This window comes from Hippopotamus amphibius, chromosome 15 (assembly GCF_030028045.1).
Source record: "Hippopotamus amphibius kiboko isolate mHipAmp2 chromosome 15, mHipAmp2.hap2, whole genome shotgun sequence".
Taxonomy (NCBI): Eukaryota; Metazoa; Chordata; class Mammalia; order Artiodactyla; family Hippopotamidae; genus Hippopotamus; species Hippopotamus amphibius.
In genome coordinates this window covers 8,561,681-8,583,641 of record NC_080200.1, presented here as the reverse complement: position 1 = coordinate 8,583,641, position 21,961 = coordinate 8,561,681, and the positions used below count along the sequence as shown (strand labels likewise).

At 46.3% G+C, this 21,961-nt stretch overlaps 1 protein-coding gene across 1 annotated transcript; it reads left to right on the top strand.

The window, feature by feature from the left end:
- Positions 1-18,114: 18,114 nt before the first annotated feature.
- LOC130836183 (complement C3-like) lies at positions 18,115-21,443 on the top strand. Its single transcript, XM_057708260.1, has 8 exons — positions 18,115-18,185; positions 18,302-18,509; positions 19,435-19,612; positions 19,807-19,877; positions 19,974-20,062; positions 20,145-20,227; positions 20,453-20,540; positions 21,291-21,443. The coding sequence occupies exons 1-8, from the start codon at positions 18,115-18,117 to the stop codon at positions 21,397-21,399; spliced, it is 897 nt and encodes a 298-aa protein (XP_057564243.1). The 3' UTR covers positions 21,400-21,443.
- Positions 21,444-21,961: the final 518 nt, after the last annotated feature.

Genomic DNA, 21,961 nt, shown 5'->3' with positions numbered 1-21,961 from the left:
TGTTATCTCGATTTTTTTTTTGGAGTCTATCCCAGTCATTTTATTTCACATGATCTGAATATTGATTTTTTAAATTAATTTTTAGTGGAGTGTAGTTGATTTACAGTGTTGTGTTAGTTTCTGCTGTACGGTAAAGTGAATCAGCTATACATATACCTATGTCCACTGTTCTTTAGATTCTGTCCCCATATAGGCCATTACAGAGTATTGAGTCAATTTTTAAATTAAATTAATTTTTAAAATAATAGATGAAATGCACACATGCAGGAGGTCTTTACCCAAGAGGCTCATCCCAGGATTACATCAATTTCCTCCACTTTTGGCTTCTAGTTGTGTTGGGTTCTGCCAGTGGAAGGCGAAAGACCACAGCCTTTGTCCCTCAAGCTCCTTCCATGTAGGTCACTGTGGATTCAACAGCATCCCTCTATCTCAGGCCCCAGCTCCAGTTTCTGAGAACCACTCCCTCCTTTCTCCCCTTCCAGCTAAAGATGGTGAAGGGACCCCACGGTTGCCAGCAGGACGGCACTGCATTCTGCTCCCTAAGGCTCCCTACCCCCTGCCCTTCCCTTAACCGCTGTTACTGTCCTCATCACTCCTCAAGTTACCCACTGCGAGTGTGCTGCCTCTTTCCAACCAGGATGCTGACTGATGTAATGTATGCACTTGACAAAGCAGAGGAGCAAAGTGCATACACACTAGCCCACCATCAGACTCTATCATTAGAACATTATCGATATTCACTGCCTGCCTAACCCCAAAGGTCTCCACTGGCCTGAATTTTATGCCCAACATTCCCTTGCTTTTATTTAATTTTTTTAAAGTATTTATTTATTTAGGCTGCGCCAGGTCTTAGTTGCGGCATGCGGGATCTTCATTGCAGCATGTGGAATCTTAGTTGTAGCATGCATGCAGGATCTAGTTCCCTGACCAGGAATTGAAACCAGACCCCCTGTATTGGGAGTTCAGAGTCTTACCCACTGGACCACCAAGGAAGTCCCTCACTTGCTTTAAACACACACACACACACACACACACACACCAACATACACACACAAAAAAACAAACAAAAAACCACAACAACAACCACAACAAAACTCCTAACTCCTTTAGAACTCTACTCAATATTCCGTAATAACCTATATAGGAAAAGTAACTGAAAAGGAATGGATATATGTATACGTATAACTGAATCACTTTGCTGTACACCTGAAACTAAGACAACATTGTAAATCAACTATACTTCAATATAAAATAAAAATTAAATTTAAAAATGTTTTAAAAACTCCTTTCAATAAATTATTTTAAAAGACACATTTATCTCCTTTCCAAGAAGGAAAAGCCATCATATCACCAAGAGGGAAGATGAACTCAATGGGGCGTACAGTATTCCAAATCCCATACATATAGACTCTTGGTGCAAGAAAACACCACACCTCTCCCAGCTTCCCTTGCAGCTAGAGGATGAGCATGTGACCCTGATTCCACTCTGCAGATGCACAGGATTGATTGATGGATTGATTTTTGGCTGCATTGGGTCTTCCTTGCTGCACATGGGCTTTCTCTAGTTGTGGCCAGCAGGTGCTACTCTAGATCGCAGGATCAGTAGCTGTGGCACACGCGTCATGTGGGATCTTAATTCCTGGGAAGGGATCGAACCCATGTCCCCTGCATTGGCAGGCAGATTCTTAACCACGGCACCACCAGGGAAGTCCCTGCACAGGATTTAGAATGGAGACCTGGCCACCCCCAGGGGGGATCAGGAAGAGTAGGTGGCAGAGGGACAGGAGTGTGGCATTGCCAGTGTTGGCAGCAAAAACCACTTTGTCTTTTTCTATCTTCCAAGGCTGGTGATTCCATGAGCCCCCGGTATCCATTTGAGAAATTCCTTTGCAGCTTAAATCACACCGAGTCAGTTTCTGTTGCATATAAGGAAGAATCATCATCAATCCAGATGGCAACTATAAAAACACATGCAGTGGGGGGAGGGAGGTTGCTGTTAAATTCCAGGTGGATGCTATTGCTGGCCAGCAGAGATTGGCCAAAGCTCAGAAGGTGATAATAACCAGCTAACCCTTGACTCTTGATTTCTACACTCATGTCCCCAACACCACCCTATCTTCCCATCGAACCAAAAATAAGTCCATCCTAGCTGCTCAAGTCAAAAATCTTGGCATTTTCTCTCTTTCACACCTCACAGCTAATCTATCAGGAGATCCTGTTCACCTGACCTGCAAAATATATTCAGAACCAACCACTTCAAAACATTTTCTTGGCCCCAAGCCTAGGCCAACCATCATGATTCCTCACCTGGAATATTGCCCCTGCCTCCTCCTCCTCTTCTGCATTTTCCTCCATTGATTTATTCTCCACACAACAGCCCAGAGGATCCTTAAAAATATCTTTTGAATAGGCAAAACATTCACAGTGCTTTTAAAAATAAAAAATAGATATTAAGAAATATTTTTAGGGACTTCCCTGGTGGTCCAGTGGTTAAGAATCCTCCTTCCAATGCAGGGGACATGGGTTCAATCCTTCGTTGGGGAACTAAGATCCCACGTGCCAAGGGGCAGCTAAGCCTACGTGCCCTAACTACTGAGCACTCAAGCCACAACTTGAGAGCCCACGTGCCACAACGAAGATCCCGAGTACCTCAACTAAGACCCAACGCAGCCAAAAATTAAAAAAATAAAGAAACAAAAGAAGACTTCCCTGGTGGTGCAGTGGTTAAGAACCTGCCTGCCAATGCGGGGGACACCAGCTTGATCCCTGTTCCAGGAAGATCTCACATGCCATGGAGCAACAAAGCCCATGTGCCATAACTACTGAGCCCATGTGCCACAACCACTGAGCCCGTGCTCCACAACAAGAAGCCACTGCAATGAGAAGCCCATGCACCACAATGAAGAGTAGCCCCCACTCTCCACTACTAGAGAAAGCCCGTGCACAGTAACGAAGACCCAACACAGCCAAAAAATAAATAAAAAGAAATATAAAAAAAGAAAAAAAAATTTTAAAAATATTTTTAAAACAACTCTCTTACCCTCATCTTTCCACAACTGCCCAATTTCTGATCCCCCACCACCGCCTATTATAAATTGCATGAGTTATTTATACAGATTTCTTTCTGATTATACAAAGAAAAAAACTGATGAATGGATAAACAAACCGTGGTATATACACACAAAGGAATAGAATTCAGCCTTAAAAAGGAAGGAAATTCTGACACATGCTACAACATGGATGAATCTGGAGGACGTTACACTGATACAAGCCAGATATAAAAGGACAGATATATGGCATGATTCCATTTATATGAGGTACCTAGAATATGCAAATTCATAGACAGAAAGTAAGATAGTGATTCAAAGAGGCTGAGGGAGGGGGAATGGGGAGTTAGTGTTTAATGGGAACAGAGTTTTACTTGGGGAAGATAAAAAGAGTTCTGGAGATGGACGGTGGTGATGGTTGCACAACAGTATGAATGTACTTAATGCCACTGAACTGTACACTCAAAAATGGTCAAAATGGTAAATTTTATGTTATGTATATTTTACCTCAACTTTAAAAGTGAGTATGGAGTATTTTAGTGGGAAAAAAATGAAAATACACTTTTTAAACTTTTTCACAAAAAGCAACAGACTGAGACTTCCCTGGTGGGGCAGTGGTTAAGGCTCCACCTGCCAAAGGAGGGGACACGGGTTTAAGCCCTGGTCCAGGAAAATCCCACATGCCGCAGAGCAACTAAGCCCATGCGCCACAACTACTGAGCCTGTGCTCTAGAGCCCGAGAGCCACAACTACTGAAGCCAGCGTGCCTAGAGCCTGTGCTTCACAACAAGAGAAGCCACCGCACTGAGAAGCCTGAGCACCACAATGAAGACTACCCCCCGACCCTGCTCACCGCAACTAGAGAAAGCCTGTGCGCAACAATGGAGACCCAACACAGCCAAAAATAAATAAACTAATTAATTTTTTAAAAAGCAACATACTGGGCTTCCTAGGTGGCGCAGTTGTTGAGAATCCGCCTGCCAATGCAGGGGACACGGGTTCGATCCTTGCTCCAAGAAGATCCCACATGCCACGGAGCAACTAAGCCCATGTGCCACAGCTATTGAACCTGAGCTTTAGAGCCTGTGAGCCACAACTAGTGAAGCCCATGTGCTGCAACTACTGAAGCCCATGCGCCTAGAGCCTGTGCTCTGCAATAAGAGAAGCCACAGCAATGAGGAGCCCGTGCACCACAAAGAAGAGCAGCCCCCACTCACCGCAACTAAAAAGAAAGCCCGCGCACAGCAAAAAAGGCCCAACACAGCCAATAAAATACATTAAAAAATAAATTAAAAAAAAAAAGCAACATACTACACACATAAGTATGAAGTTTAGTTCTTTCCTTGAATACTATGTCTTAGGAGCTTTTCCACATCAGCCCAAGCAGGATTCCTCATTCTTTGGTTCAGCTGCAATATATTGCATTGTGTAGATGGACAATAATTTATGCAACTGGTCCTGTAGTGATGAATCTTTGGGCTCTCTCCAATCTTTGGCTATGATAGAAATGGCTGCAATGAATAGCCTTGTGTTTATCATTTCACACATATGCAAGCATTTCTGTCATGGGATTACTTGGCCAAAGAAACTAAGCATTTGTAATTCTTATGAATATCAATTTTATCTCTATGGGGGAGGACTGAGGTCCACATGTTAAGATGCTCACTTTCCCACAGCCTCAACATACTGGGCATTATCAGTCTTTCAAAGTTTTGCCAATCTAATGGGTAAGAATTAGTATCTCATGTTTTTCTTATTTTAACTTTCATCACTCTTATGAGCGAGATCCAGTGTCTTTTAATGTGTTAAAGAACCTTTGTGTTTTATTTTTTGTGGACATTCTGACTATACCTTTTGCTCAGTTTTTTTCTATGAGATTTATCTTTTTATTGTTAATTCTTAGAAACTCTTTACGTATTATGGACATTAAGGAGTCTGTAATAAGAAGTGCAAATACTTTTTCTCAGTCTTTCTTTAAACTTTTCTGTGCTGGCATTTGGTCTTTATATGTTGTGGAATTATTCATCTTTGTTGCTGTCATTGTTACTTTTGGATTTCAAGTCACAGGAACAAAGGACATCCCCAGACTAATTTGTTAACACAGAAAGAAAATGTCACTCCTCTTTTCAAAATTCTCCACTGCTTTCCCCTCTTAGATTCAAATCCACAGTGATGAAGCCTCCTACATGATCTGATCCCTGAATATTCATCTCAAATTATTTCCCACTCTCTCCCCATCTCTCACTCCATTCCTGGAATACGGGCCTCCTTGCTGTTCCTAAACACTCCACACACACTTCCACCTCAGGGCCTTTGCACTTGCTGTTCCCTCTGAATTCCCTGGTGGTCCAGTGGTTAGGGCTCTGTGTTTTCACTCCCGTGAACCCGTGTTGGATCCCTGGTCAGGGAACTAAGGTCCCACAAACCAAGTGGCATGGCAAAAAAAAAAAAAAAAAAAAAAAAAAAAGCACTCTGTGCCCATCTGGAGTCCTGTAGGTGGTCCTCCAGCCTCCTGGTGCCAGCCAGCCCTGGGCAGGGGGCGTCATACTGGGGCTAATTGCGGGCAGAACATGTTCTTACCAAGTTGGGTCCCACCAAGGTCTCCCAACATGTCACAATGGCACTGCCATTGTGGGGGTGGGGGGGTGGGGGAGAAGGGAAGGAGAGCTCCGAGCTCCCCCCACCCCAGCGGTCTGAGAAGGGACTGTGTTGACCATGGTGTGGGTGGTGAGAGCCCTGGTCCAGCGGGGGGTGGGGGGTGCTCTGTAGGCAACTCCTGCACCTCCTCCTCCCCCATGTCCCAGGTCTTCTTGTGCCCGGAGCAAGCAAACAGGAGGCAGGCATGATCCTTAGGTAGGGCCAGCTGGACATGTTGGAGAGCTGACAGGAGCCCAGGAGCAAGGGCCTAGAACACTATCCCCAGATATGCACGTCTCTGTCCTTCAACTCACAGAGGGACTCAAATGTCGCCTCCTCAGAGAGGCCCCTTGCTGATCACCAAAAGATAGCACCCTGTCACTCTATCCCCTGAACATGCTTTATTTCTCATCACCTGACATATTTATTTCTTGCCCATCTCCACCCACTAGAATATCAACTCCATGGGGAGGAGATTATTCTCTGTGTATTCAGCTGCATCCCCAGCACCTATATGTGGCACATGGTAGATGCCCAAATATTGGATAAGTGAATGAATGAATGAGTAAATTAATGCATCAAAATGAGACTCCCCTTGGCCTAATAAGAAAGATATAAAGATCTTTTTCTGCTCCCCAAACCACTGAGCTCCATCTCCCTTCCAGGTCTTTGCTCAGACGGTTGGCCCTGAAACAAAACCATCTTCTCTTTCCTGCCCCTAATCTTTCACCCGATTATCTTACTTTACTGAGACTTTTTGGTCTCAGCCTAGATACCACTTCCTCCAGGAAGCCTTCCTTGACTCCTTGACTCCCCAGGCTAGGTGAGTTAGCAGGCTTCTCTGGGCCCTCACAGTTGCTTGTTTATGAGTAGGTCTCCCGGACCAGGCTGTGAGCTCTCTGGGGACACATATCATTGAAATTCCATGGTGCTTTCAGACCCAGTAATCAACCCCAAATGTGATTGCTAAACTATTCTTTCTTTCCGCCTAGCAATAAGCTTCTCCTGAAAAATCTCACTGCCATCAGAAACCTCCTTTGACCAGCAAAGGAGGCACGCGATTCCCTTAGGAATTTGGAAGCAAAGCCAGTTCTTGAAGCCCTGAGGAAATCAAGACATGACCCAAGGAACTGGGGCTGGAAGGGACAAAACTGGGCATATCCTGGCATGTCGTCCACGCTTGGAAGCTCCTGACACCACCTACCAGAGCTACCAACCGTACCTCTCTGAGCCTCAGTTTCCTCATCCGTAAAATGGAGGAGTTGGTGGAAAGCCCCACTAAGTTCGGGAACAGTAGGTGGATGATAGATGACAACCATTCGTTGTTATGTTGCTACGGGTGTTATTCCTTGACTCCTGGGTCCTGCCCGGCCTTTCCCGGGAAGCCTCGGGCTGGAAGCCCAGGAGGAGGGGGCGAAAACAGAGGCCACACATCACTGCAAGGCAGCCACACACCCACCACCCCCCCCCACCACCCCGCCTCGGCCTCCTCGCTGTAAACCGGGTGTCCCAGGGAGGGGAAGGCGGGCGGAATCTCAGCCGCAGCAGCAGCTGCTCTCGGCTGGCGGCCAAAGTCTCCTCCCTCCGCCACCGGCATTCCTGCGGGAGGAGGCCCAGCGCTGCTCTGCGTCCGGCCAGAGGTTCGCTGGCGCCCTCTCGTGGCCAAGTTGGAGAGGTTGGACTTGACCGCTCTCAGCAGCCTCAGACCTGGGTGGAGCCCATAGCTACTCTCCCCACCTACTACTCAGCGGGGGGCTCCCTTTTTTTTCTTCTTCTTTTGTTTGTTTGTTTGTTTGGCTGGTTTTTGGCCGCGCTGTGTGGCATGTGGGATCTTAGTTCCCCGACCAGGGATTGAACCCGTGCCCCATGCAGTGGAAGCGCAGTCTTACCCACTGGACCGCCAGGGAAATCCCTGTTTGTTTTTTTAATTGAAGTATAGTTGATTTACTGTGTTGTATTAGTTTCTGGTGTACAGCAAAGTGATTCAGATAGATATAGATATAGACGCACATATAGATATATAGATATACTCTTTCATATTCTTTTCCATTGTGGTTCATCACAGGATATTGGCTATATTTCTCTCTGCTCTAGTAGGACATCACTGTTTATTTTGTATATAATAGTTTGTATCTGCTATTTTGGGCTCCTTCTTAAACCGGGTTCAAGAGCTCAGTTCCATCTCTTAACCTGCTGTGTGACCCTGAACACGTCACTTAACTTCTCTGTACCTCAATTTGCTAGCTGTACAATTTTGGGCAGGACACTTCACTTTGCTATTTTTTCACCTGCAAAATGGGTCAATGGGTCATCAGATTGCTGAGAGGATTCAAAGAGACAGTCCAGGTGAATGTGGCTGCAGTAAATATCCACTCCACAAGGGTGGAGGTTTCCATCCTGTTCACTGCTGTGTCCCCAGCACCTACAAGGCCATGCATGCAGTGGGTGCTCAAACTTATTTTATTTATTTTATTATTAAAATTATTGAGCAAATGCTTAGCATTCTTCTTTTGGGGGATCTGGACTGGGGTGGAGTGGAGGAGTCAGGAGCATGAGATGTGAACTCCTGCAATCACTCATTCACTCAGTATCCATTTTTTACCCCATCCATTAGTTCACTGGGGCAAGGCTATGTCCCAAAGGACCCCCACTCCAGGTGTTTTCCTACCTACTCTGCTGCTCATCGGTACCCAAGGGCAGTTTTCCCTTCCTGGACCCACCTCCAAGTCAAAATAGAAACTCAACTCAGCCACAAAAAAGAACAAAATAATGCCATTTGCAGCAAAGTAGAGACTGTCATAATGAGTGAAGTAAGTCAGACACAGAAAAATATCATATGATATCACTTATATATGGACTCTAAAAAAGGGGGGGGTTCAAATGAACTTATTTACAAAACTGAAGTAGAGTCACAGATGTAGAAACAAACCTACCATTACCAGGGGATGGGGGAGGGGTGATAAATTGGGAGATTGGGACTGATATATACACATGTTGCCGTAGAATCCGTCTAGGGAGTGGATTCGTGATCTCCAAAGGAAAAGAATTTTTCCTTGGGATCAATAACAAAAGCCGCCACTCAGGTTTAAGCCGCAGAATAACAATGTATTAAGAGGAGAGTACAGAATAGACCTAGAGTCTGTCATACAGAGTGAAGTAAGTCAGAAAGAGAAAGACAAATATTGTATGCTAACTCACATATATGGAATCTAAAAATGGTAATGATGAACTCAGTGACAAGAATAAGGACGCAGATGCAGAGAATGGACTGGAGAACTCGAGGTTTGGGAGAGGGCGGGGGGTGAAGGAGAAGATGAGACGAAGCGAGAGAGTAGCACAGACATATATATAGTACCAACTGTAAAATAGATAGCCAGTGGGAAGTTGTTGTATAACAAAGGGAGTTCAACTCAAGGATGGAAGATGCCTTAGAGGACTGGGATGGGGAGGATGGGGGGGACATGAGAGAGGGTGAGGGGGGAGTCGAGGGAGGGAGGGAATACGGGGATATGTGTATAAAAACAGATGATTGAACTTGGTGTACCCCCCAAAAAATAATAAATAAATAAATAAAATTTAAAAAAAAAAAAAAAGAGGCGCGTACAACAGCTTCTGGCACAGACACCAGAAGGAGGTGGAGAGAGACCTGAGAACGGGTCTTACATGAGTAGGTTTTATACCTTCAGAGTAGAGTTAATTATAGCATCAACCTTTGCCTAAAGTTTACTGTTTCCTTAGGAATTCACAATTATTGATAATTATCAGAACAAAGACTTTCATTACTTCATGATCCATTTCAGTTCATCGTTGTCCCAGTTCCCTTGCTGTAGTCACAAGACAGAATCCTTAGGGTTTAAAAAGACTGGTCAGAGTCAACCATGTTTTTCCAGTTCTACCACCCTTCCCCTGGCCTAGTCATCCTCCCGAACTCTCATAATCCCCCCTCTCTGAGATGGAAATTAATGCTGCTGGGAAAAGGGGCACCGTAATCTTCTAGCTACATCCTGCTGAAAGGGGCGTCATTATTTAGGGGAAAGCAGGATTATTTCCATTCCCAGTAGGGGACCCCGGATCCAGAGGGCCTAAATAATAACCTGAATAGGCCGGAGGGTGGATGGGAGAATGTTCTACAACCACTTGTAAATTAAAGGCTCACAGATGCCTGGATATGATTTTTTCTATACAGTTAAAAAGACAAGGAGCAAACAGCAAGGATAAAATAATACATAGAGTAGCAGATACTAACATTTTACCCTATGATGATCCAGTAATCCAGGACCTGAAATTATCCCAAAGAGAGATCTCAGGTGAGCTTACAGACTTTATCATCTGACTCATGTGGTTGGTATAGTGGGTTATAGTAGCGCTCTCATCTGGAATATAAGTGCGACATTCAGTGTGAATGATTGCACAGGTTTCCCCCGGGCTGCTGTTATTATACCGAAGGCCACCCTATTTTGTAACACTGCTTTTCGCATTTAAATCTGTTTTGTACTAAGGGCCTTTATGACCCTCAGGCTGTCATTTAAGGCTTGCTGAGTAAAATTTGTCCAAAGCTTACCTTTAGAGTTAAAAAGTCTAAATACATCATAAGTAAGAACTGTTAGGCTTTGACCATCAGCAAATTTGAGTGCTTTCCGGTACAAGCAAAGAAATAGTGGCAACTATCCTCAAACAGTGAGGCCATCCCTGGGCCAGCACAGCTAAAGTTTTACTCAAATAAGCCATCGGTTGTTGTTGGGGTCTTTTAGGTTGGGTCATGACCCCTAATGCTATTCCCTTTTTTTAAAGTAATATACAGATTGAATTCTTGTCTGGTCAGGAAGCTAAGAACTAGAGCCTACATTAAGGCCTGTTGAAGAGCCTTGAAGGCGTTTTGGGCTTCAAGTGTCCATAGTATCTGACCTGTGTCAGCCTCCTGGGTGTCAGTCAAGAGCTGATATAGAGGTTTAGCTAATTCCCCGTACCCAGGAATCTAGATCCTACAATAGCCAGTAAGACCCCAAAACCTTCTCAACTGCCTCAAAGTGGCAGTTAAAGGATGTTTGAGAATTGGCTCTATTCTCTCAGGCCCTAAAGCCCTTGAGCCTTGAGAAATTATAAGACCCAGATACTTAACAGAAGATTTGTATAATTGAGCTTTGGCTTTTGAAACCCGATAACCACAGTCTGTCAAGAAATTTAATAGACCTTCGGTAATATTTGAGCAGTATTTTTCAGTATCAGCACAAATCAGAATGTCATCTACATATTGTAAAACAACTGTTCTGGGGTCTGAGAATCTTTGTAAATCCTGTGATAGGACTTGTCCAAATAAATGAGGGCTATCTCGAAAGCCTTGGGGCAGCAGTGTCCAAGTGAGTTGGACAGCCGATTGGGTAGCGTCCTCAAAGGCAAACAGAAATTGACTCTCTACCTCCAGTGGAATACAAAAGAAGGCATCTTTTGAATCTAAAACAGTAAACAAGGCTGCATTTTTTTGGTATATCTGAGAGTAAGGTATAACGGTTAGGGACTACGTGGTGGAAAGGAATTACAGCCTCGTTAATAATTTTTAAGTCCTACACTAACCATCACTGACCATTGGGTTTTTTAATTTCCAAGATTGGAGTATCACAGTTACCAGGTATTAGTAGTCCTTGTCATTTTAGATTTTCTATGATTGGCTTTAATCTCTCTTTAACTTTTGGTCTCAAAGGATATTGTTTTTGATAGGGAAAAAGACTAGAATCTTTGAGTTTGATTACCACAGATTTTGCATATCTAGCCTTTCTAATTTTTCCTCCTTCGGCCCATGCTTCAGGATCTACCTGGGTTTCTACTAGAGGAAGACATCGAGGAGTAGAGGCCTCGATATTTATACGCACCGATGCTTGAACTTTCATTAATATATCTCATCCTAATAGGGGAGATGGAGTCTCAGGAACTACCAGAAAGGTAGGAGAAAAAAGGGCAGTGTCCCAATTACAGTTTAAAGGCTGACTAAAGTAACATCATTTTGTTTGACCAGACAGTCCCCTTACGGTCGTAGAACGAGAGGAAAGTGGACCAGGGGTCTCAGCAAGAACAAAAAAAGTTGTGCCGGTATCTAGTAAGAAGTGATAGGCTGACCACACACTGTAATTTGTACCCGGGGTTCCTCAGATGTTATTACGACAGGGGCCTGTGTGGAGACCCCCGGAACCCATCAATCTTGGGTTTCTGGGAGGTCTGATCCCTGAGACCTTCACCTCTGGGGGCAGTTTCTCCTCCAGTGAGGTCCCTTGCAGATGGGACAAGGAGCTGGGGGCAACTTTATTGCCTGGAGACACTCTCATCTGAAACGTCCATCCTTTCCACACAGAAAGCAGGTCAGTGCCTTGCCAGGGAAGCCCCGATTTGAGGAACCTCCTGGGGCTCTGGGTTGTTTCATCACAGCCTGGACTGCCATCACCAAGGCTTCAGCTTTCTCCTTTGTTTTCCTTTGCTTACTTTGTTCCTCCCTGGCATCTCGACCATAATAAACTGTCTGTGCCAATTGTAACAGCCTGTCTAGAGACGGGTCTGGTCCAAGAGCGTGTTTTGGTAATTTTGTTTTTGACTCTCTGGGGCTGATTGAGTAAGGAATTTATCTTTTAGAATAACTTTTTCCTCTGGTCCCTCCGGATCTAGGTCAGTAAATTTTTGTAGAGCTTCTCTCAGCCTTTCCAGAAATCTGCTGGGAGACTCCTTCTCTCCTTGTTCAATATCGGCGAATTTGGAAAAATCGAGGGGCTTAGCTCTTGCCTTTCGCAATCCCGCAAGAATACATGTGACAAAATGATTTCTATACCGTTTACCCCTCTCAGTATCGAAATCTCAGTCAGGCTCAGTTGGGGGACTAGCTTACACTCCAATGGGAAGTGTCTTACTCTCTTTCTCGGATTTCCCCCTAGCACTTAATTTATACCATTCACCCCACACTTTCGAGCCTCAGATAAGACTCTATCCTGAGAATCCTGGGTTAAAGTTTAACTTTAATAATGTCATCACATCTTTCCAAATTAAATCGTATCAGTGGCTAAGAGTCTTTAGATATTTATCAGGGTCTTCCAAGTGATCTCCTAAGACCCCTTTCACCCTTTGTACCTCCTGGGAAGAAAAGGGTCTTTGAATTTTTGTGGGTCCAAACTCCCCATTAGCCGCTTCTTGAAGAGGCATCATTTTAGGAGGTTAGGACTTGAGAGAGGTCTCAACAGGTAACTTATTATTTCTTCCTTAAATAGTCTTTAACTCCCAGGGTAGCCAAGGGGTGATTGAGGCATCTGTTTAATTTCCTCAGGGGAGTCATAATATGGGGGTAACTGGGGAAGAGGGGGCGTCATCCCCATAATTTTTTTTTTGGCACACATCTCTGGTCTCTCCCTGAAGGCAAAAAGCAACACTACATAAGGAACTTCTACCCACTTCCCTTGTCTTCTGTAGGACAAACCAAGTTGGAGAATGGTGTTATAATTACGTGTCCCTCCCTGGGGCCACTGTTCACCAACCCTCAGAGGGTATTGTGGCCAGGCAGTATTACAGAAGAAAACCAGGCACTTCTCTTTTAGGCTCTGTGGATCGAACTTGTCCCAATTCTCCAGGATGCAGTCCAAACGGGTGGGACTGGAACTTTGTGAAGCTCCCATCTGTAAGACAAAAATGTGGTGTCCAGGGCCTAATTTCCTCCAGGAGGAGTCCCTCTTAAACACAAATGGGGGTGGAGGCAGATTTCCACCTAAAGCTTGTTTCTTCCTCTGGTCAGATTTATTCTGCCCATTTTTACTGACACAGGTGCCCCTCATCCCCACTCACTCTGCCACAAGTAGGGGCAGAGGTGAGCTGGAGGTAGATACAGCATCATCCCAAATTCATTGCCAGTTCCTCACCACTAATATCTTTATAGGATTGCCTCTCCGCTTAACATGTCATCCTGGATGTAATAGGGTAGTTCGTCCATAGGCTTCCCATGCTAATTGCTGAAGTGAGAGCACCTGAATTGTCCTCCTGGGGCATAATAGTGGAGGTGGGAAATCTCTGTGAAAGAGGCATACTTTAATGGGTCAATTCTGAGTTCCATAATGCTGTATCCTGGGGTTTCCCCACCAAGTAAGGTGATAACAAAAGAAATCGTGTAGCGATGACCACTTAGGGCTGCGACATCCCAAAGGGAATTCTGCTGGATCCTCAAAGGCACTCAATCGCATGCAGCAAATAGAACAAAAGGAGTATTGAAGCAGTTTCCTCAATAACTGTTTAAGCACATAAGGAGGTCTGCTGCAGGACATTGAAATTAAAGGAAGGATCCCACTACATTTCCAATCTGCCCAAATGGACGGGTCCCCATTCAAGGTTTTAAGGAAATTCATACAAGTCATAAGAGTCTCTATCCATAAGATTTCAACACATAACCACCGAAGTGAACAGTCTTTCCTTGGCTTAGCTCAGCTGCTAGCCACTAACACCGTGATTTCTAGCTGTAAAGTGGTACCTGGTGCTAGAGTCCCTCCCAGCTCCTTAATATGTCCCTCTTGGCGGTGGGTCAAAACACAGCTCAAATGTAGACTAGCATCTCTATAGGGATGAGGCTGAGGACTCCAATAATGTTGCTCGGAAATAGGGACCAACAAAAAAATGACAATAACAGCAAGGAGAGCAAATGCCTTGGGTCTTACACAGCCTAAATGTTAGGTTAGTCCCATAATTTCCCCAGGTCACAGAGAAGTGCTCAAAGAGGCCAGGAAAGAAAGGAAGAGATGTGGAGGAAAAAACAGTGACCCGAACACTTTGTCTGTATCTGGCCGCTCCCCTCTCTGGGACGTGGAGTGTTTCTTAGCATTGGCAGGTCGGTATAAGCCCCTGACAGGCTCCCTTATGGGCTGCCCTTAGCCGTATGAAAACACTCACGGAACCGCGGAGCGGGACTCCACACTCGCTCCGTCCTTAATCGCTCCGTCTCACTCTCTCAACCACTCGTACTGTAGTAAACAGGTTAGTAGAGACAGGAAAAGGCAGAAATCAGAAAAGCCTGAGCGACCTTACCGTGTCGTCCATCACGGACGAACCCCCCAAAATGTTGCTGTAGAATCCATCTAGGGAGTGGAGGTGTGATCTCCAAAGGAAAAGAATTCTCCTTGGAATCAATAACAAGCCGTCACTCTGGTTTAAGCCACAGAATAACAGTTTATTAAGAGGAGAACACAACAGCTTCTGGCACAGACACCAGAAGGAGGTGGAGAGAGACCCGAGAAGGGATCTTCCATGAGTAAGTTTTATACCTTCAGAGCAGAGTTAATTATGGCATCAACCTTTGCCTAAAGTTTATCATTTCCTTAGGGATTTACAATTATTGATAATTATCAGAACAAAGACTTTCATTACTTCATGACCCATTTCACTTCATCGTTGTCTCAGTTCCCTTACTGTAGTCACAAGACAGAGTCCTTAGGGTTTAGAAAGATTGGTCACAGTCAACCATGTTTTTCCAGTTCTACCACCCTTCCCCTGGCCAAGTCATCCCCCAGAGCTCTCACACATTACTATATATAAAATAGATAACTAATAAGAACCTGCTGTATAGCACAGGGAACTCTACTCAAACCCTGTAGTGACCTATATTGGAAAAGAATCTTAAAAAAAAAAACAGTAGATATATGTATATGTATAACTGATTCACTCTGCTGTACACCTGAAACTAACACATTATAAATCACCTATACTCCAATAAAAATTTTTTTAAATGTAAAGCGATTACAATCCAATAAAGAAGTAAAAAAAATTTTGAGAGAAAGAGAAAGAAAGAAAAAGAAAGAAAGAAAGAAAGAAAGAAAGGAAGGAAGGAAGGAAGGAAGGAAGGAAGGAAGGAAGGAAGGAAGGAAGAAAGAAAGAAAGAAAGAAAAAGAAAGAAAGAAAGAAAGAAAGAAAGAAAGAAAGAAAGAAAGAAAGAAAGAAAGAAAGAAAGAAAGGAAAAGAAAGAAAGAAAGAAAGAAAGAAAGAAAGAAAGAAAGAAAGAAAGAAAGAAAGAAAGAAAGAAAGAAAGAAAGAAAGAAAGGGAAGGAAGAAAGAAACTAACTCAAGGGAATTCCCTGAAGGTTCAGTGGTTAGGACTCTGTGCTTCAACTGCAGGGGGAACAGGTTCGATCGCTAGTCAGGGAATTAAGATCCCACGAGCTGCACAACATGACCTAAATAAATAAATAAATAAATAAAGTTCTGATTACTGTTAAAAAAAAAAATTAGAAACTCAAGAGATAGCTGCAGGCCTGAGAGTGCTGCAAAGAGGCTTGGATGCACCTACCTGGCAAAGATTCCCACTTGGAAGACAGAGACACTGGCACCGAGGCAGGAGCCCAGATTGGAGAGAGAGGTGAGAATAAAGCCTCTGCAGCCCCTCACCTTTGGATATTCCCCATCCTGGACACCTGGGAGCCCCCCCAGGATCAGGGGGGATGGGGAGAACTGATGTAGGGATGAACATGTGAAAGGGAGAGCTCACCCCCAGCCAAGAGACAGCTGAACAGAACCAATGGTGGTTCCCTGAAAGCCTGGGTGGAGTATGTCACCTCAAATGGACACCAGTATTATAGAACTTTCTAAATTAGGTCTCACCCGCATCCCTGATCCAAGCTTTAATTCAATTCTGTTGATTTTTGCTTCATAAGAGATTGTTTACCATAGACTTAAGAGCATTACCCGACCTCATGGTTCACCTGCCTGACAAAGGGTAAGTTGCTCATCCTCTTGGGGCCTCAGTTTCCTCATCTGTACAATGGGTGGTAATTCTTTTTTTTTTTTTTTTTTGGCTGCATTGGGTCTTCATTGCTGCACATGGGCTTTCTCTAGTTGACTAGAGCAGGGGCTACTCTTCATTGCAGTATGACGGCTTCTCATTGAGGTGGCTTCTCTTGTTGTGGAGCTCAGCCTCTAGGCACACGGGCTTCAGTAGTAGTGGCAGGCGGGCTCAGTAGTTGTGGCACACAGGCTTAGTTGCTCTGCAGCATGTGGGATCTTCCCAGATCAGGGATCGAACCCCTATCCCCTGCATTGGCAGATGGATTCTTAACCATTGTGCCACCAGGGAAGTCCCTGGGTGGTAATTCCTACTTCAGTTGTGAAACTTCTGTGAGTGTACATAGAGCATGTGGAACAGTGTCTTGCACATAGTAGGTGCACCATAAATGCCTAAGGAATAAATAACTACCCACTTTGTGTCTGACACACTCAATTTCCCAGCTCTCTACAAAGACAGAGTCTGGAAAGTGGGCACACAGTAAACCCAAGTCACAGGATGCTATGAAGTTTAAGGAGAAAGTAAGTTCTCAAAAACTGTGCACTCCACACAAGCAGAGACTTTGTCTATTGTGTCACTGCTGTATCCTCAGCATGCTAAGTGGGGCCAAGCTTGTAGTAACTATTTAATGAATTTTTGCGGGATAAGTGTATATTATCACTGTTTGAGGAGGTCTGGGTCCCTCCAATAGGCAAGACTCTCCAAGCTGGCAGTGTTGACTTCACCAAAGAAGAAAGAACCAGACAAACTTGTCTGCAACCCCACCTGCTTTGAAGAGGCAGACACCAGAAATTAGGTTCAACACCTTTAATAGGGCGTATTAACAGCCAGTGCAAATTATTTCAGGCCAGAGAAAGCCTTCTTCCAGGAATGCTTCAAGCAAGGATGTGTTTTCCTCCCTGGTTTAATATGTATTATTCGCCTGCTGGAAAAGGAGCCCAGAGAGATTGGCGTGATTTAGGAACAGTGGACAGTGGATGATTTACCAAGCCTAATCGGCTCCTGCAAGGAAGCAGAAAAGCCATACAATGCGTGCTGGCTGCAGAAAGATCTGAAACCCAGTAAGAGCATTTGCCCCGTGCATTTCCCAGAAGTGTCCACTACAGTGGGTCCCAGGGTCAGATGGCTAAATGCCATATGGCTGATGGTGCCTGTGATTGGGAAATGAAAACATAATGCCTGCTCTGCCCCGGTTGGAGCAGCTATCCCAGAAACTGTCACCAATTTCACAAGGGCAAAGGTTGGGACAATCCTGTTTCCTCCTGCCCCTACCAGCCAATCCCAACCAAGCCCTGAGTCCATGCCCAGGGTGACATGGCCCAGGCTCCCTGCTGGGGGAGGAGAGGGCTTCAGGATGAGACCCCACGGATGATGGCAAAGGCAGCCTTCCTAACATCCCAGCGCCCCAGGAGGAGGTGGGGGCTCTAACACTTCTTGTTGTCCCCAGTCCCCCCACCCTGTGGAGGATTGGCTGAGAAGGGAGTAGAAGCCCCCTCGTCGCCCATTGGATTTATGGGAATTTCTTCCCCATGTTCATTTAAATATTAACTCAGACAGGACAAGCCAAGGCAAACAAACCAGAGCGGTGGTGGACAAGAGGACAGGCATCGGTGGCCTGTGGCTGCACACCGTCCTCCTACCGCCATGGACGTGCCCTGGCTCCTAGGGTTGATTCTACTCCTCCTGGGGACCCCCGTTGCCCGTGCTGAGCCGCTGTGAGTCTGAAGAATTGAGGGGACATCGGCTGTCTGCATGATCCCCTGCATGTGACCCCTGTTCATCACTTCCACCACTTGAGTCCCTCTGTGCCCCTGTGTTTGTCTGCTGGCAGGTACATCCTGGTGACCCCCCGGGTCCTGCGGGTCGGCACCCCAGAAAACATCCACGTGCAGGCTCACTCGGACTCCAGAGAGCCCCTCACCGGGTCCCTCGAGGTGAATCTCACCATGTGGGATTTCCCCATGAGGAAGATGCTGCTGGCTAAGAGCCGGCTCCTTCTCTTACCGGAAAACCACTTTATGGACCAGGCACCAGTGACGGTGGGTGACAGGCCGGGGTGGGTGGCCACAAAAGGAATCTCTGGGTCAGCTGCAAGGGTAGAGAGGGGCAGACTCTAGAGGGACTTCCCATGAGGCACAGTGCAGAAGAGATGCAGGGCTAGCAGGACTTCCCTGGCAGTGCAGTAGTTGGGATTTTGCCTTCCAATGCAGGGGGTGTGGGTTCAATCCCTGGTCAGGGAGCTAAGATCCCACATGCCTCGTGGCCAAAAAACCAAAACATAAAACAGAAGCAATATTGTAGCAGGTTCAATAAGGACTTTGAAAAGGGTCCACATAAAAAAAAAAAAAAAAAAAAAAAGCCTTTAAAAAAAAGAGAGAGAGAGATGCAGGGCCTGGATATACTTACTGCTCTTCTTATGTCCTATCCATTGTTGTTGTTTTTTTTTAATGAAGTATAGTTGTGTGTAGTTTATGATGTTGTGTTAATCTCTGCCATACAGCATAGTGACTCAGTTATACATACATATACATTCTTTTTTTATTCTTTTCCATTGTGGTTTATCACAGGATATTGACTATAGTTCCCTGCGCTGTACAGTAGGATCTTGTTGTTTATCCATTCTGTACATAATAGTTTACAAGTCCTATCTATTTAGAAATTCAAAGTCCCCTAGGTCTGGGCTCCAAAAAAGGCCTTGATTAGCCCATGGAACGCCTCTGTGATAGTTAATAAAAGGCGCCCTCTGCTGGTGGCTTGGGAAACTGAGCCTAAAGGGGATTGCATTCCCCCCGGGCTAGATACCCTCGTTCCGGAGCAACCTGGGAGGCACACGCGGGGACCTTGCTCCCAAAGGCAGAGCCAGAGAGCTTCTATTCAGTTGCTTCTCCAAGAGCTGGTCCAGGGCTTTGCCCGCAGGGATGGAGACCCCAGGAGGCCCTGAGGAGTGTGGGCATCTCTCCCCAGATTCCTGAAAGCCTGGTCTACCCCCCACAACCGGGGACGCAGTATGTCATCATCCAGGCAACCTGGTGGACACCCACCACGGCCTTCTCATCCATGGAGAAGCTAGTGCTGGTGGCTCCCCATGCTGGCTACATCTTCATCCAGACAGACAAGACCATCTACACTCCTGAGCAACTGGGTACAGCGCCCAGGCACTTGGCCTGGGGCAAGCGCTGACTCTCACCCCCGGCTTCCCCCATGCCCACATGTTCCACCTCCCAAGTGTCCTTCTGTCCAAGCTCCCCCCCCCCCCCACTGCCCAAGATCCTAATAACTATACCCACCCCCTCTCCAAACGCTACCCCACACTCCAAGTCTTCCCTCCTCCTCCAGTTCAATACAGGGTGTACACTGTGAACCACAGGATGGATCCTGTGTCCAGGACGTTCACTCTGGACATCAAGGTGACCTCTCCTGAGAGGAGGGTGGATCCCAGATACCCTGGTTATATCATAGGCTGAAGGCCTGGGGCATGAACCACCCACTCCCTATCCCCACAGAACCCGGAGGGAATCACTGTGATCAGCCAGGATCTCCTGGTCAAGGACAGTGTCTTCACAAACACCTTCCACCTCCCAGAGCTCATCAGGTGCCCTGCTGGGAACCTTAAGGATGGAGGGGTGGAGGTTCTCCTTCTCACGCTCCATCTCTCCTAACTCTCTGTGCCTCAGTCTTGGGACTTGGAGCATCGAAGCCTATTATCAAAGTGCACCCAAGCAGAAGTTCAAGGCAGCCTTTGAAGTGAAGGAGTACGGTGAGAAGGGTGTGCCAGGGTGGACAAGGTGGGTCGCACAAGGAACGGGGCTGGAAATGGAAAGGAGGTCTCCTGGTGCACCTACTGTGTGCCAGGGCCTGAGGACCACGTGTTCCAGCCCTTGGGGGCTGCCAGAATCACTGAGGAAGCAGTGAATGGGGCAGGGAAGGAATGGGGGAGGTAACAGTGAAACGCTGAGGGTGACACTCTCTTTACTCCACCCAGTGCTCCCATCTTTTGAGGTCCAGCTGACTCCAAACAAGACTTTCTTCTACCTCAACGATAAGGCTCTGGGTGTGAATATCCAGGCACAGTGAGTTCCTTTACCCCCAGCCTGGCCAGAGGACCAGAGATGCCAAGAAACTGAATGGGTAGAAAGAAATGAGCCACTTCTATACCTCTTAGGGTATTAGAGAGGCACTCTTTGCCATCCATGAAACATTCTTGTCCCATGAGGTTGTGCAAACCATCCCTTCAGGTTTCTGGCGTTGCACAGGCCACCTTGTCTACCTAATGGAGTTATACCTCATCTCATTGTTTGGACCATTTCTGAAGGTCCACGAGGATGCATAGGCACCTTTGCTGTCTTGTGAAGTTGTCCAGACCATCTCTGAAGTTCTATGAAATTGCAAATGCCACATATGCTGCCTTAGGGAATATACAGACCATCCCCACAGCTCTACAAGGCTGTACAGGCCATATTGTCCACCTAGGGTGGTAAACGCCACATCTGCCACTTCTTGGCATTATACAGACCATTTGTGCAGCTCCATCACAGTATACAGTTCACCTAGACTGCCTGACAAGGCTTCACAGGCCACCTTTGCCAGCTCAGGTGTTGTTCAGATTTCTCTGTGGCTCCATGTGGCTGTACAGCCTGCCTCTACCATCTTGTGAGGTGGCACAGGCCTCATCTGCAACCCAACAAGGCCTTATGGGACATAATTGTCACCTTCCAGGCTTGTGTTGGTCAGTAATGAAACTGTCTAAGTTACCAGGGGCCACTTCCCCACCCTTCCCAAAGTGTTAGAGCCCCCTGAGATGATACAGGCTGTCTCTGCAGATACATGAGGTTGTATGGGTTCTTCAGAGCCAGTGAGATGGCTGTCCATCCCTCAGATACGTATTCAACAAGCCAGTGGACGGACATGCTCTGGCCATCTTCGGGGTGAAGCAGGATTCCCGTCGGATCCCCATCCAAAGCTCCCTGCAGAGGGTGGAGGTGACTGAGACCCACCCCTCCCCAGTCTCACCTCCCCCACCTCCTCTCCCCTCTTTCCCACTCCCTCCCCTCTTTCCCACTCCCTCCCCTCCCCTCCCTCGACCATCCCCCGCTTCCCAAGAAACCATCTCCCCTCCTCTCTCCTGTCCCGAGAGCAGATCTCTGAAGGCCTCGGCCACGTCTCCCTCCAGAAGGACACGCTGATGGCCGCATTCCAAGACCCGGGAGAGGACTTCATTGGGGCCTCAATCTTTGTCAACGTCACCGTCTTCTCCTCAGGTGCCACCCTCACCCAGGCCCCTGGCTGAGGTCAGGACACTGTGTCCTTTCCCAACCCAGACACTCCTCCTCTGTGACCCCAGGCCACTTCCTGCCTCAGTTTCCTCATCAGAGAAATGGGGAGATGCCGGAAGGGCTGGGAGGAGCTGAAATCGTGTTACTATCTTTTCCTGCCTTCACCAAGATGGGCCTCCCATACCAGCCTGCTCCTTCCCCAAGAAACTGAGTGTCTC